Source organism: Microcebus murinus, chromosome 14 (genome assembly GCF_040939455.1).
Source record: "Microcebus murinus isolate Inina chromosome 14, M.murinus_Inina_mat1.0, whole genome shotgun sequence".
NCBI classification, from domain to species: domain Eukaryota; kingdom Metazoa; phylum Chordata; class Mammalia; order Primates; family Cheirogaleidae; genus Microcebus; species Microcebus murinus.
In genome coordinates this window covers 77,381,972-77,399,823 of record NC_134117.1, presented here as the reverse complement: position 1 = coordinate 77,399,823, position 17,852 = coordinate 77,381,972, and the positions used below count along the sequence as shown (strand labels likewise).

The window sequence follows — 17,852 nt, the reverse complement described above, 5'->3', positions numbered from 1 at the left end:
GCCCCCTGTAGACACCGATAGGGAAGAGACTGACCCAAACAGAGGTAGGGATTCCTGCTGTAGTGAATCCACTCCAGCAAGCACACGCTCTGTTACTGGCAGTCCTGGGCACCCACACGGGCTGGGCACAGGGATGCCATGGTCCTGGGCATTCCCAGGTAGCTGGGAGACACAAGACACAGAAGTGGTGACTTGGTGGGGCTTGGTGTAAAGCCAGGGTCTGGCATCCATCGGAGCTGGGCTGGAAACCTGGTTCTGTCAAGTGTGAGGCCCTCGGAGCCTTAGTGTCATCACCTGAGAAATGGGAAAGCGCCTCTGTTGGTGAGCATAAGGCTGCAATGGGAAAACGCCCTTACAACACAGACACCAGTCAGCGTGCGTCCCTGAGCGCGGTGGCGGTGCAGCACCAGCAATGGCACGCACACTGTCCCGTTAAGAGGGTGGGCTTCGTGAGCCTGAGACCTGCAGACACAGGGCCCACACCTGGTTTAATCTCTGCTGTTGCTTCCTTGAAATCTTAGCAACTTTTTATCGAGGGGCCCCACATTTTCACTTTGCGCTGGATCCCCCCTACAAAGGATGTAGCTGGCATGCTTGTAAGTGAATCTTAAATTCCTGTGGATAAGAGTTAAGGGGTCTAACCTCCTTGATTGTGTGTGGATAGTGTCATGAAAAGAATAGCTCTGAAAACAGCCTAGGAAGACATCCATGTAGCTAATCGTACCTAACCTACTCGTTGTGAAGCCTTATTTCTAACAGAGCCTCGCCTGGGACACAGAGGTGGGCTCAGCCAGAGTCCCTCAGTTCTGACCTGGCCAGGAACGTGCTGGCGGCTCTGTGCCCCATACCTCCTCTCTGCCTGAAGAAACTGCACCCACGCACTTCACGGAGCCAGGTATCACTTAAAAAGCCATGGCACTGGGAGCCAGTGTTCCCTAGATACTAAGCAGAGGTGCTACCTGACCTAGCCCAAGGGTGATTCATTCATATTAAGCCCATCACCTGAAGACAGTACTTATCCAGCACAAAATTCCCACCGTGCCCAATGATGGAGGCTAACATCTGCTGGGAACAAACTGCATGCCAAGTACTGTTCCACGCACATTGGATGTTTTTTCTCAAATTATCCTCATACTCTGTTTACTGTCATTTTATAGACAGGAGGGCTGAGGCACCGAGAGGCTAAGCAACTTATTCAAGCTACACAGTATGTGGCAGAGCTGGAATTTGAACCTAGGCAATCTGGCTTCAAAGACAACTCTTGGCCACCACTCTGGACTACAGCTTTGCTTTAAGTAAATATTTTGCATGTCAGTTTTCTTTTCTATAAAATGAAAAGTGGGACCAAATTACCATTAAAGTCCCGCTTCATCCCAAAATGGAGAGGTAGAAAAGTGCAGTGGTTAGGGTGCTGGACGTATGTATAAAATGGGTCTGGCAGGATCATGGCAAGGAGTTGTGGGTGAAGCATTTAGAAGAGTGGGCGGCATCATACACGGTGAGTGTCACCAAAGCAGGAGCTGTGACCATTATCTGAGGGGTGGCCCTGGGCACAGCCAGGGTGGACTCAGAAGGATCCCAAATTCCAGCTCTCAAGGCTCCTGAGGGCTCCTGGAGACATGAGAATGTCCTTCACCAGCTAAAAGAGCCAATGTCTGGGGACACCCACCCCCACAGCACCGGCAAGTAGGAGCCTGGGGGAGGAGGGGCCTCAGTGACCAACTGCTGGCTAGCGCAGGCTGACTACGAGAGCTGGCCTGGCCCAATGAGACCAGTAAAACTGCCCGTCATTCCCGGCCAAGACAGTGACAGCGGGGACCGACACATGTCCCACAGCACTGATTTCAGGTTCACTGGAAGCCTGGCAGCACTTGCAGCTAGGGGACAGTGGATGAATTTCTTCCCACTGTTACCCAAGTCCCTCCTCAGACTCTCATCTATGCTGGCCCAAATGCTAGCTCTGCCACTTAGCAGCTGGGTCACCCTTAGAAAATTACTAAATTCCAAGCATTAGTTCCCTAATTTACAAAACAATGGCAATGCTCCTTAGCAGTTACCAGCACAGGGTCTAGAGCCAGGCTATGGGCTCCAAATCCCAGCTCCACCACTTACAAGCCTGGTGACTTAGGCAAGTTAGTTCATGGCCCTGTGCTTCAGTTTCCTTGGCTATAAAATGGTGATAACAATAGCACCTCCTTCGGAGGTTATTGGCGAGATTAACCAAATTAATGTTTTCTGAAATATCTGGATATATAAACATTTGCTCTACTCCTTACAACGCTGTAGCACTGTGGCTAGATGAGACACCACGCAGCACTACACCTGGCACTGGATGGGCGCCCAGGAAAAGTGCACCAGTGATGTATTCAGCTATCACAATAACATATATGTTATTCTGGCCAGCATGGTCCTTACTGCCCTGAGGAGGCTGGATGGCCCCGAGAGTAAAGAGGGGAATTCTTCCGCAGCTTCCCGCGGGAGCAGCAAAGCCCAGGGAGGCCAGCGGGCAGAGAAGCCGCCGGCAGAGCAGCGTGCCGCGGGAAAGGGCGCTCCTTCAGCTGCGACGCCCCATCTCCCCAGGCCTGGTCACCTCAGAAGGCCCACGACCAAGTGCCCAGTCCCCAAGGTCCGGGCCAGGGCAGACCCAGCCACTCCCGCCTCCAGGGCCGAGCACCTCTCCAAGAAAGCTAAGGGGGAGTTGCTGCCCAGAAGAACCTGCCGACGGCTGGGGCGACGCCGCGGAGAGGGCACACCAGCCCGGCTGCGCCCCGCCCGCGCCCGCCCAGGCCGGCGCCCGGAAGGCCGGGCTGCTGCGGGGGCTCCGCGGGGCGAGGTCGGCGGGACGCGCCCCGACCCCGGAGGGCACCGCCGAGGGCTGGGAAGGCGCCGCTGCGCCCCGCCGAGTTCGCGGGAGCCACCGAGCGCTCGGCCACGGTGGCAGCGCGGCTCCAGCCCGGGCAGGGGGCGACTGCGGGCGGCGGGGCCTCCCGCCAGGCCCGAGCCCCGGCCTCCTCGGCGCGGGCGGCCCGGCCCCCACCCGCCCAGCCCGCCCGCTTACCCGGGGCCGGAGCCCGCGCCAGCAGCGCCGCCGCCGCCAGCGCCAGGAGCCGCATCTCCCCGCCGCCGCCGGCGCTGTGACGCGGGAGAGCGGCCGCCGCCCGCCTGCCGCCGCCGCCAGCGCCCGCCCCCGGCCCGGCCCGCCGGCCCGGCCCGCCCCTCGGGCCGCCAGCCGCCGCGGCCAGGGCTTCTGGGCCCCTAGGCCCGCACTGGGCACGGGAGCCGCCCCGCGATCCTCGGCGCGCTCCACGGCCTGGGTCGTCTCCTTCACCACCCCATTTCCCAGATGAGAAAACTGAGGCTCAGAGAGGCGATCGCCCCTGATTCACACAATACGTAGCTGCAGTGGGACTGGCGGTCCCTTGCCACACAGACAAGGTGACTCATAAGGGGAGGGGGACTTGGAACTGGGGAGGTGCCTCTGCGGAACCTCTGACCTGAGACCAGCTGCTGTAGCGTCCTCCTGTGCCATCGCCCGTGCTCCTCAGTGGAGGCGAGGCCTCCGTGAGCCGAGGAGCAGTGGAGTGGGGCAGGTGGAAGCCTCCGGAACTTGGTGCTGGGGAGCGAGGTGGGGACTCTGGGAAAATGGAGAGGGGGACACACAGACAAGTTCAGAATACGTGGAAACTAGTAACAATTGTGCCTATTTGGGGCGTCTTCAGCCAGGCCTAAACTGTTTTGGGCGAGGTTACTGATCCCCTCCACTGTGAGACCCTGGGACAGCTCCCTAATCTCTGTGTGCCTCAGTTTCCTCCGGCTGGCTGTACACTGGGGAAATGGACTTATCCCTCGTGGGTGTTTAAGAAGACCAAGTGAGACAATTCTGGTTAAGGTGTCTCACCCAGCATCTGACACATCAATGTCAGCCATCATTACTCTTATTTTTACAAGTAAGGAAGCAGAACCCAGAAGAGGAACGAACAGACCCAGATCACACAGCCAGGAAGCCCAAGTCCCTCTGGATTAACTCCTGGCATCCTCACCACAGTTCTAAAACTGGGGTCTGAGCTTAACTGATCTGTGAGTCCAGGATCTCCAAGCAAAATATTCATATATGTGTTAGGTATATTCTGTGTGTGTCTATCAGGGAGGTCTTTGCAGGATTCCAAAAAAGGGGAGCAGCAGCTAGCAAGCTGGGAGCCCAGGGTGCCTACCTCCTTCCTTCTAGGGGAAGCAGGGAGAGGTGGTGGAGGCCCGGAGAGAGTGTGTGCCACACACTGGTGTTGAGCCCCCGGGCAGATCCCAAAGGGACTGTCCACCCCTGCAGCCCAGGCCAGTGGGCGCAAAGGCTGTGTGATCTCTGAATCCCAGGCACGTCCTAGGGTCCCTCCGGCTGGGAGACGCGCTTGCAGAGCAGGCCTCTGCAGGGACTGGGTGGCCTATCCACCTCTCAGGCCCATTGGTGGAAGGGCCTGAGGAGCCGATGGTGAGCTGCTTGCAAGGTCCTCTGGGTCTGATGCCAAGGACAAGCGCTGGGGTCAGACAGAACCCTGCAGCTCAGGAATGCAAACATTCCCACAAGGCTCCCAGACCGGAGCTTGGGAACCGCTTCGCACATGTGAGCAAGCGAGCCTCACGTCCCTCCCGTGCAGTCTCGGGCCCCATTTTGCAGATTAGTAAGCTCAGTGTGTCCAGGGTTCTGTGGGCCTCTGAACGTCGGAGCTAGGAGCGTGGATTCTGGCTATAGACTGTCAGCTCGGCCCTGGGACCTGCAGTCGTACTTGCAGGTGGGAGGGTGCCAGAAGAAGAGGGCTGGTTCTGAAAGCAGACCAGGGGCCCACTCTGGGCAACAGCTGCAGGCCCTTTGGCAGTATAACCTCTCGAATCTCATTTTTCCAATGAAGGTGACATATGTTAAATGGTGTGTCGACATGCCTGCCACCAAGGGGAGCTAGGGAAGTGACAGGGCCGTCTGGTGTCCTCATGACCTCTCACCTCAACCTTTGTGCTCACAATATACACTCCCAGTTGATGGAAAGCAGAAGGGCCCCCTTAGGCGTGTTGGCCACTCTTGGAGGAGCCAACTCCTGCTTCGGTCATTGAATATTTCTAAATATTAGTCTCTCCTTGCAGAACTGAGCAGCCATTCAAACCAGGCGCCCTTTGCCTTGTCTTCTGTTTGCCAAAGCTGGTGCTGCCCTGGAGATTTGGTGATAGAAAGTGTTTTTCTTACAATTCTGGGACACAGAACATTGTGCTGTTTTCAGTCGTGTGCTTGCCAGTACTCTTCAGCTTCCCAAATAATCTAGCCGATCGTCGCGGTAAGACCTTTGCTGCATGACACAGAAACGGGAACACACCCGGCCGCCATGGCAGACACAGCCAGTGGCCTGGAGGAGACAGCTTTCAGTTGCTCTGGACGACACGGGCAAAGGCCTTCCAGACAGTTCCCATAGCCCTGCTTCCTGCCCACTCACTTACCAGTTTGAAAACCCTCCACCAACTTATTTGTCCACCCTCCCATCGGGTCTGACTTTGTTCTGAACTAGAAGAATCATCAGGTGCAATTTGTTTTTTGATTACCTCTTCTAAAAACCCCCCATCTGGGGTCTCTGGATGGGCATTCAGACAATTCTAGAGTTCATCTGGGTTCCTGTGGACACTAAGCTACGTGACAGCCCTACTCAACCAGTCCTGGATTCTGCTGGTTACCACGGAAAGAACCTTGGAAATCCAGATTCCCTCAGAAAAAGTGCATTCTGCAATCACCTGACACACTGGGCTTTTGTTCTTTCATCATTAAAACCTGGGTTTTAATCATTAAAACCATCATTAAAAACTGGGTCAGAGATGGAAGAGTATTGCATGGCTTTGTAACCAACTTGACTGTGATTACACAATATACTACAAATATATCCCTAAACTAAGAGCACCAAGGAAACGTAAACATCCCTTCTAAGGTATTCAGTAGATTTCTATGTATTGCTTTTTCAGTCTGGATTTATAGAAGTATTTTGAGCATTTCTCCCTCCAAATTGCTCACAGGCATTTTACAGCTAAAAGCAGCAATCAGCTGCATGCTTGATTGACACTAAAAGAGAGCGAACGAAGAGTGGACTCTGGATTAAAGAGGTTTTCAGCTGTGAGTGATAGGGCAGGGAAAGGACAAGAAAGAAGAGATAATGGTTATGGATAAGGTGCCCGGCCAACCAGAAGGAAAAGCCTAGAGCCACCTGCGGTAGAATTTGCATGAAACCTCCAGCAACAGCTTCCCCTGCACAACAGGGCAAGGGGTGTGGAGTGTACTGTTTCGTTTTCCTTAAAAGAAAGAAAATGTGAAGCTGTGGAGCCGACAGGATATCTAAATAGAAATAGCTTCTTGTAACCAACCTCACTGGTGACCCTGATAGACGGGCGTCGCTCACAACCCTCGCAGCAACTGTGAGCTTGGTGCCGAGGACTCTGCGGGCTGCTGGACACAGCAACCTGGGCCAGCTCCCGGGAAATGGAAAAGATGGCCCCAGATTCCTAAGAGGCTCCAGATGGAGGAGATTTGAATGAGAGAAGGACTAGAAACTGGACACCTGACCACAAAGAAAATTTACCTTAGAACTGACCACTGACATGCAGACTAAAAGTCTTAGTCCACACCTTCTACTTTCATTGAACAAACATTTAATGTGCAGCAGACTGAGGACCTATCCAGAATAGAGGAAGTTAAAGAGACTTACCAACTAAATGCCATGTGTGATCCTGGATTCATCAGACCTGGGATCAGAAGAATATTGCTAAAATGAACATTATCAGTACTGTTGGCAAAATTTGAATATGGATGGACTGTATTGTATACTATATAAATGTTATATTGCTTGAGTATGGTTATGATAGAGAATGCCTTTGCACTTATTCTGAGGAGTGTTAACAATCATGATGTCTACAAATTACTCTTAAATGGTTCAGCAAAAATAATAAGTGTATCTATAACATGTATTATGTATCTATATAAAAAAAGAGACAGACTCAGGAAGAGGCAAAATGGGAAGAGTTGGTGGATCATTGTACTATTCTTGTAACTTCTGTAAGTTTTCACTATTTTCAAAATAAAAGTTTGTTTATAAACTTTTAGGACATTGCAATTTTTATTTATGTGGTGGTTATAAGCATCATATAATTATTAATAGCTACTATGTCATACAAATTATCATATTTCAATCTATTATAAAGTACTATGGATTATAAAATGCTTCCTCCCAATTTCAGAGATGTTGCAGCAAGATACGGTTCTGATATTTTGTGATTCTAAGCAGAAGATTTAGGCTTAAGGTAAGCAGTCACTCTAGACTCCTGATATTTTTTAAAAAAGTGAATAAGATGTCTCTCAGTAAGTCCCCTGTAGAGGTGCAAATACTCCAAGCTTGGAGCAAGTCCAGACTGAAAGTGCCACAGAATGGTGGCTTGTACTCAACAGGAGTCTGGGATGAGCAGGTCAGCCCAGGTGTCTCAGGGCGCTGCTGCCAGGCACATGGCACACCAGGCACACGTCACCAGGGGCCCACTGCCAGGCACATGGGGACCCGTCACCACGCACACGTCACCAGGGGGCCACGGCCAGACACATGGGGACCCGTCACCACGCACAGGTCACCAGGGACCCACTGCCAGGCACATGGGGACCCATCACCAGGCACACGTCACCAGGGGACCCACTGCCAGGCACATGGGGACCCATCACCACGCACACGTCACCAGGGGACCCACTGCCAGGCACATGGGGACCCATCACCAGGAACACGTCACCAAGGGACCCACTGCCAGGCACATGGGGACCCATCACCAGGCACACATCACCAGGGGACCCACTGCCAGACACATGGGGACCAATCACCAGGCACACGTCACCAGGGGACCCACTGCCAGGCACATGGGGACCCATCACCAGGCACACGTCACCAGGGGACCCACTGTCAGACACATGGGGACCCGTCACCAGGAACACGTCACCAAGGGACCCACTGACAGGCACATGGGGACCCATCACCAGGCACACGTCACCAGGGGACCCACTGTCAGACACATGGGGACCCGTCACCAGGAACACGTCACCAGGGGACCCACTGCCAGACACATGGGGACCCATCACCAGGTACACGTCACCAGGGGACCCACTGCCAGACACATGGGGACCCATCACCAGGCACACGTCACCAGGGGACCCACTGTCAGACACATGGGGACCCATCACCAGGAATACTTCACCAGGGGCCCACTGGCAGGTACATGGGGACCCGTCACCAGGCACAGGTCACCAGGGGCCCACTGCCAGGCACATGGGGACCAATCACCAGGAACATGTCACCAGGGGACCCACTGCCCGGCACATGGGGACCTGTCACCAGGCACACGTCACCAGGGGCCCACTGCCAGGCACATGGGGACCAATCACCAGGAACATGTCACCAGGGGACCCACTGCCCGGCACATGGGGACCCATCACTAGGCACACGTCACCAGGGACCCACTGCCCGGCACATGGGGACCCGTCACCAGGCACACGTCACCAGGGGCCCACTGCCAGGCACATGGGGACCAATCACCAGGAACACGTCACCAGGGACCCACTGCCCGGCACATGGGCACCTGTCACCAGGCACACGTCACCAGGGGCCCACTGCCAGGCACATGGGGACCCATCACCAGGCACACTTCACCAGGGGCCCACTGCCAGACACATGGGGACCAATCACCAGGAACACGTCACCAGGGGACCCACTGCCAGGCACATGGGGACCCGTCACCAGGCACACGTCACCAGGGGACCCACTGCCAGACACATGGGGACCCATCACCAGGCACAGGTCACCAGGGGCCCACTGCCAGATACATGGGGACCCATCACCAGGCACACGTCACCAGGGGGCCACTGCCAGGTACATGGGGACCCATCACCAGGCACACGTCACCAGGGGCCCACTGCCAGACACATGGGGACCCATCACCAGGCACACGTCACCAGGGGCCCACTACCAGGCACATGGGGACCCGTCACCAGGCACACGTCACCAGGGGCCCACTGCCAGGCACATGGGGACCCGTCACCACGCACACGTCACCAGGGACCCACTGCCAGACACATGGGGACCCATCACCAGGCACACGTCACCAGGGGCCCACTGCCAGGCACATGGGGACCCGTCACCAGGCACACGTCACCAGGGGACCCACTGCCAGACACATGGGGACCCGTCACCAGGCACACGTCACCAGGCACCCACTGCCAGGCACATGGAGACCCATCACCAGGCACACTTCACCAGGGGACCCACTGCCAGGCACATGGGACCCGTCACCACGCACATGTCACCAGGGGACCCACTGCCAGGCACATGGGGACCCATCACTAGGCACACGTCACCAGGGACCCACTGCCCGGCACGTGGGGACCCGTCACCAGGCACACGTCACCAGGGGCCCACTGCCAGGCACATGGGGACCCATCACCAGGCACACGTCACCAGGGGCCCACTGCCAGGCACATGGGGACCAATCACCAGGAACACGTCACCAGGGGACCCACTGCCCGGCACATGGGGACCCGTGACCAGGCACACGTCACCAGGGGCCCACTGCCAGATACATGGGGACCCGTCACCAGGCACACGTCACCAGGGGGCCACTGCCAGGTACATGGGGACCCATCACCAGGCACAAGTCACCAGGGGCCCACTGCCAGACACATGGGGACCCATCACCAGGCACACGTCACCAGGGGCCCACTGCCAGGCACATGGGGACCCATCACCAGGCACACGTCACCAGGGGCCCACTGCCAGGCACATGGGGACCCGTCACCACGCACATGTCACCAGGGGACCCACTGCCAGGCACATGGGGACCCGTCACCACGCACACGTCACCAGGGGCCCACTGCCAGGCACATGGGGACCCATCACCAGGCACACGTCACCAGGGGCCCACTGCCAGACACATGGGGACCCATCACCAGGCACACGTCACCAGGGGCCCACTGCCAGGCACCTGGGGACCCATCACCAGGCACACGTCACCAGGGGCCCACTGCCAGGCACATGGGGACCCATCACCACGCACACGTCACCAGGCGCCCACTGCCAGGCACATGGGGACCCGTCACCAGGCACACGTCACCAGGCATCCACTGCCAGGCACATGGGGACCCGTCACCAGGCACACTTCACCAGGGGACCCACTGCCAGACACATGGGGACCCATCACCAGGCACACGTCACCAGGGGCCCACTGCCAGGCACATGGGGACCCATCACCAGGCACACGTCACAAGGGGACCCACTGCCAGACACATGGGGACCCATCACCAGGCACACGTCACCAGGGGCCCACTGCCAGGCACATGGGGACCCATCACCAGGCACACGTCACCAGGGGACCCACTGCCAGGCACATGGGGACCCGTCACCAGGCACACTTCACCAGGGGACCCACTGCCAGACACATGGGGACCCATCACCAGGCACACGTCACCAGGGGCCCACTGTCAGACACATGGGGACCCATCACCAGGAATACTTCACCAGGGGCCCACTGGCAGGTACATGGGGACCCGTCACCAGGCACAGGTCACCAGGGGCCCACTGCCAGGCACATGGGGACCAATCACCAGGAACATGTCACCAGGGGACCCACTGCCCGGCACATGGGGACCTGTCACCAGGCACACGTCACCAGGGGCCCACTGCCAGGCACATGGGGACCAATCACCAGGAACATGTCACCAGGGGACCCACTGCCCGGCACATGGGGACCCATCACTAGGCACACGTCACCAGGGACCCACTGCCCGGCACATGGGGACCCGTCACCAGGCACACGTCACCAGGGGCCCACTGCCAGGCACATGGGGACCAATCACCAGGAACACGTCACCAGGGACCCACTGCCCGGCACATGGGCACCTGTCACCAGGCACACGTCACCAGGGGCCCACTGCCAGGCACATGGGGACCCATCACCAGGCACACTTCACCAGGGGCCCACTGCCAGACACATGGGGACCAATCACCAGGAACACGTCACCAGGGGACCCACTGCCAGGCACATGGGGACCCGTCACCAGGCACACGTCACCAGGGGACCCACTGCCAGACACATGGGGACCCATCACCAGGCACAGGTCACCAGGGGCCCACTGCCAGATACATGGGGACCCATCACCAGGCACACGTCACCAGGGGGCCACTGCCAGGTACATGGGGACCCATCACCAGGCACACGTCACCAGGGGCCCACTGCCAGACACATGGGGACCCATCACCAGGCACACGTCACCAGGGGCCCACTACCAGGCACATGGGGACCCGTCACCAGGCACACGTCACCAGGGGCCCACTGCCAGGCACATGGGGACCCGTCACCACGCACACGTCACCAGGGACCCACTGCCAGACACATGGGGACCCATCACCAGGCACACGTCACCAGGGGCCCACTGCCAGGCACATGGGGACCCGTCACCAGGCACACGTCACCAGGGGACCCACTGCCAGACACATGGGGACCCGTCACCAGGCACACGTCACCAGGCACCCACTGCCAGGCACATGGAGACCCATCACCAGGCACACTTCACCAGGGGACCCACTGCCAGGCACATGGGACCCGTCACCACGCACATGTCACCAGGGGACCCACTGCCAGGCACATGGGGACCCATCACTAGGCACACGTCACCAGGGACCCACTGCCCGGCACATGGGGACCCGTCACCAGGCACACGTCTCCAGGGGCCCACTGCCAGGCACATGGGGACCAATCACCAGGAACACGTCACCAGGGACCCACTGCCCGGCACGTGGGGACCCGTCACCAGGCACACGTCACCAGGGGCCCACTGCCAGGCACATGGGGACCCATCACCAGGCACACGTCACCAGGGGCCCACTGCCAGGCACATGGGGACCAATCACCAGGAACACGTCACCAGGGGACCCACTGCCCGGCACATGGGGACCCGTCACCAGGCACACTTCACCAGGGGACCCACTGCCAGACACATGGGGACCCATCACCACGCACACGTCACCAGGGGGCCACTGCCAGGTACATGGGGACCCATCACCAGGCACACGTCACCAGGGGCCCACTGCCAGACACATGGGGACCCATCACCAGGCACACGTCACCAGGGGCCCACTACCAGGCACATGGGGACCCGTCACCAGGCACACGTCACCAGGGGCCCACTGCCAGGCACATGGGGACCCGTCACCACGCACACGTCACCAGGGACCCACTGCCAGACACATGGGGACCCATCACCAGGCACACGTCACCAGGGGCCCACTGCCAGGCACATGGGGACCCGTCACCAGGCACACGTCACCAGGGGACCCACTGCCAGACACATGGGGACCCGTCACCAGGCACACGTCACCAGGCACCCACTGCCAGGCACATGGAGACCCATCACCAGGCACACTTCACCAGGGGACCCACTGCCAGGCACATGGGACCCGTCACCACGCACATGTCACCAGGGGACCCACTGCCAGGCACATGGGGACCCATCACTAGGCACACGTCACCAGGGACCCACTGCCCGGCACATGGGGACCCGTCACCAGGCACACGTCTCCAGGGGCCCACTGCCAGGCACATGGGGACCAATCACCAGGAACACGTCACCAGGGACCCACTGCCCGGCACGTGGGGACCCGTCACCAGGCACACGTCACCAGGGGCCCACTGCCAGGCACATGGGGACCCATCACCAGGCACACGTCACCAGGGGCCCACTGCCAGGCACATGGGGACCAATCACCAGGAACACGTCACCAGGGGACCCACTGCCCGGCACATGGGGACCCGTCACCAGGCACACGTCACCAGGGGCCCACTGCCAGATACATGGGGACCCGTCACCAGGCACACGTCACCAGGGGGCCACTGCCAGGTACATGGGGACCCATCACCAGGCACAAGTCACCAGGGGCCCACTGCCAGACACATGGGGACCCATCACCAGGCACACGTCACCAGGGGCCCACTGCCAGGCACATGGGGACCCATCACCAGGCACACGTCACCAGGGGCCCACTGCCAGGCACATGGGGACCCGTCACCACGCACATGTCACCAGGGGACCCACTGCCAGGCACATGGGGACCCGTCACCACGCACACGTCACCAGGGGCCCACTGCCAGGCACATGGGGACCCATCACCAGGCACACGTCACCAGGGGCCCACTGCCAGACACATGGGGACCCATCACCAGGCACACGTCACCAGGGGCCCACTGCCAGGCACCTGGGGACCCATCACCAGGCACACGTCACCAGGGGCCCACTGCCAGGCACATGGGGACCCATCACCACGCACACGTCACCAGGCGCCCACTGCCAGGCACATGGGGACCCGTCACCAGGCACACTTCACCAGGGGACCCACTGCCAGACACATGGGGACCCATCACCAGGCACACGTCACCAGGGGCCCACTGCCAGGCACATGGGGACCCATCACCAGGCACACGTCACCAGGGGACCCACTGCCAGACACATGGGGACCCATCACCAGGCACACGTCACCAGGGGCCCACTGCCAGGCACATGGGGACCCATCACCAGGCACACGTCACCAGGGGACCCACTGCCAGGCACATGGGGACCCGTCACCAGGCACACTTCACCCGGGGACCCACTGCCAGACACATGGGGACCCATCACCAGGCACACGTCACCAGGGGCCCACTGCCAGGCACATGGGGACCCGTCACCACGCACACGTCACCAGGGGACCCACGGCCAGGCACATGGGGACCCATCACCACGCACACGTCACCAGGGGACCCACTGCCAGGCACATGGGGACCTGTCACCACGCACATGTCACCAGGGGACCCACTGCCAGGCACATGGGGACCCGTCACCAGGCACACTTCACCAGGGGACCCACTGCCAGACACATGGGGACCCATCACCAGGCACACGTCACCAGGGGCCCACTGCCAGGCACATGGGGACCCATCACCAGGCACACGTCACCAGGGGACCCACTGCCAGGCACATGGGGACCCGTCACCAGGCACACTTCACCAGGGGACCCACTGCCAGACACATGGGGACCCATCACCACGCACACGTCACCAGGGGGCCACTGCCAGGTACATGGGGACCCATCACCAGGCACACGTCACCAGGGGCCCACTGCCAGACACATGGGGACCCATCACCAGGCACACGTCACCAGGGGCCCACTACCAGGCACATGGGGACCCGTCACCAGGCACACGTCACCAGGGGCCCACTGCCAGGCACATGGGGACCCGTCACCACGCACACGTCACCAGGGACCCACTGCCAGACACATGGGGACCCATCACCAGGCACACGTCACCAGGGGCCCACTGCCAGGCACATGGGGACCCGTCACCAGGCACACGTCACCAGGGGACCCACTGCCAGACACATGGGGACCCGTCACCAGGCACACGTCACCAGGCACCCACTGCCAGGCACATGGAGACCCATCACCAGGCACACTTCACCAGGGGACCCACTGCCAGGCACATGGGACCCGTCACCACGCACATGTCACCAGGGGACCCACTGCCAGGCACATGGGGACCCATCACTAGGCACACGTCACCAGGGACCCACTGCCCGGCACATGGGGACCCGTCACCAGGCACACGTCTCCAGGGGCCCACTGCCAGGCACATGGGGACCAATCACCAGGAACACGTCACCAGGGACCCACTGCCCGGCACGTGGGGACCCGTCACCAGGCACACGTCACCAGGGGCCCACTGCCAGGCACATGGGGACCCATCACCAGGCACACGTCACCAGGGGCCCACTGCCAGGCACATGGGGACCAATCACCAGGAACACGTCACCAGGGGACCCACTGCCCGGCACATGGGGACCCGTCACCAGGCACACGTCACCAGGGGCCCACTGCCAGATACATGGGGACCCGTCACCAGGCACACGTCACCAGGGGGCCACTGCCAGGTACATGGGGACCCATCACCAGGCACAAGTCACCAGGGGCCCACTGCCAGACACATGGGGACCCATCACCAGGCACACGTCACCAGGGGCCCACTGCCAGGCACATGGGGACCCATCACCAGGCACACGTCACCAGGGGCCCACTGCCAGGCACATGGGGACCCGTCACCACGCACATGTCACCAGGGGACCCACTGCCAGGCACATGGGGACCCGTCACCACGCACACGTCACCAGGGGCCCACTGCCAGGCACATGGGGACCCATCACCAGGCACACGTCACCAGGGGCCCACTGCCAGACACATGGGGACCCATCACCAGGCACACGTCACCAGGGGCCCACTGCCAGGCACCTGGGGACCCATCACCAGGCACACGTCACCAGGGGCCCACTGCCAGGCACATGGGGACCCATCACCACGCACACGTCACCAGGCGCCCACTGCCAGGCACAAGGGGACCCGTCACCAGGCACACGTCACCAGGCATCCACTGCCAGGCACATGGGGACCCGTCACCAGGCACACTTCACCAGGGGACCCACTGCCAGACACATGGGGACCCATCACCAGGCACACGTCACCAGGGGACCCACTGCCAGGCACATGGGGACCCGTCACCAGGCACACTTCACCAGGGGACCCACTGCCAGACACATGGGGACCCATCACCAGGCACACGTCACCAGGGGCCCACTGCCAGGCACATGGGGACCCGTCACCACGCACACGTCACCAGGGGACCCACGGCCAGGCACATGGGGACCCATCACCACGCACACGTCACCAGGGGACCCACTGCCAGGCACATGGGGACCTGTCACCACGCACATGTCACCAGGGGACCCACTGCCAGGCACATGGGGACCCGTCACCAGGCACACTTCACCAGGGGACCCACTGCCAGACACATGGGGACCCATCACCAGGCACACGTCACCAGGGGCCCACTGCCAGGCACATGGGGACCCATCACCAGGCACATGTCACCAGGGGACCCACTGCCAGGCACATGGGGACCCGTCACCAGGCACACTTCACCAGGGGACCCACTGCCAGACACATGGGGACCCATCACTAGGCACACGTCACCAGGGGCCCACTGCCAGGCACATGGGGACCCATCACTAGGCACACGTCACCAGGGGCCCACTGCCAGGCACATGGGGACCCATCACCAGGCACACGTCACCAGGGACCCACTGCCAGGCACATGGGGACCCGTCACCAGGCACACGTCACCAGGGGACCCACTGCCAGGCACATGGGGACCCATCACCAGGCACACATCACCAGGGGGCCACTGCCAGGCACATGGGGACCTGTCACCAGGCACACGTCACCAGGGACCCACTGCCAGACACATGGGGACCCGTCACCAGGCACACGTCACCAGGGGACCCACTGCCAGGCACATGGGGACCCATCACCAGGAACACGTCACCAGGGGACCCACTGCCAGGCACATGGGGACCCATCACTAGGCACACGTCACCAGGGGCCCACTGCCAGGCACATGGGGACCCGTCACCAGGCACACGTCACCAGGGGCCCACTGCCAGGCACATGGGGACCCGTCACCAGGCACACGTCACCAGGGGACCCACTGCCAGGCACATGGGGACCCATCACCACGCACACGTCACCAGGGGCCCACTGCCAGGCACATGGGGACCCATCACCAGGCACACGTCACCAGGGACCCACTGCCAGGCACATGGGGACCCGTCACCAGGCACACGTCACCAGGGGACCCACTGCCAGGCACATGGGGACCCATCACCAGGCACACATCACCAGGGGGCCACTGCCAGGCACATGGGGACCCGTCACCAGGCACACGTCACCAGGGACCCACTGCCAGACACATGGGGACCCATCACCAGGCACACGTCACCAGGGGACCCACTGCCAGGCACATGGGGACCCATCACCAGGAACACGTCACCAGGGGACCCACTGCCAGGCACATGGGGGCCCATCCCACCATGCACAGGTCACCAGGGACCCACTGCCAGACACATGGGGACCCGTCACCAGGCACACGTCACCAGGGACCCACTGCCAGACACATAGGGACCCATCACCAGGCACAGGTCACCAGGGGACCCACTGCCAGACACATGGGGACCCATCACCACGCACACGTCACCAGGGGACCCACTGCCAGGCACATGGGGACCCGTCACCAGGCACACGTCACCAGGGGGCCACTGCCAGACACATAGGGACCCGTCACCAGGCACAGGTCACCAGGGGCCACTGCCCGGCACATGGGGACCCGTCACCACGCACACGTCACCAGGGACCCACTGCCAGGCACATGGGGACCCGTCACCACGCACACGTCACCAGGGGCCCACTGCCAGGCACATGGGGGCCCATCACCACGCACACGTCACCAGGGACCCACTGCCAGGCACATGCCGTGAGGACCCGTCACCCCCAGACGAGTCTGAGTCACACCCCGTCAGTCCCACATTCACACAAGAAGCAAGTTGGTTCAGAAACACCAAGCTCAAGAGCCACATAAAGTTAATGTTGGTAGAGTTTTATTGCTGCCCATTAACTGTGTGTACTTAATTTATAAATTTGTTTTTGTTTTGCAGTCGTAAAGCAACTATAAACTTAGATGTTTTTTGCTGTTTACATCCTTTCAATAGCAATAACTTAAGTCAGCACGGGCTGAAGTGGAAGGAAGAATGTTTCTTGGCCTTTGAAAAGGCTGGTCCTCAGTCCTCAGGTTTGCCAACACTGCTGCGGGGACTCTCGCTCCCTTCGACACCCATGCCCTCGCTCATAGTTCCCGGCTGTGTGCCCGGACTCACAGCGCCTTTGTGCTCT

The 17,852-nt window shown here is 60.3% G+C and overlaps 1 protein-coding gene across 1 annotated transcript in view; it reads right to left on the bottom strand.

Moving 5' to 3' along the window:
- The window catches only part of LOC142875591 (V-set and transmembrane domain-containing protein 4), an 89,407-nt gene extending 86,227 nt beyond the window's left edge, over positions 1-3,180 (bottom strand). The window contains exon 1 of the mRNA XM_076010308.1: positions 3,059-3,180. Within this exon, the coding sequence (XP_075866423.1) occupies positions 3,059-3,113 (55 nt within the window). The 5' untranslated portion in view covers positions 3,114-3,180. The remainder of the gene's footprint in view (positions 1-3,058) is intronic.
- Between the last annotated feature and the right edge of the window lie 14,672 nt (positions 3,181-17,852).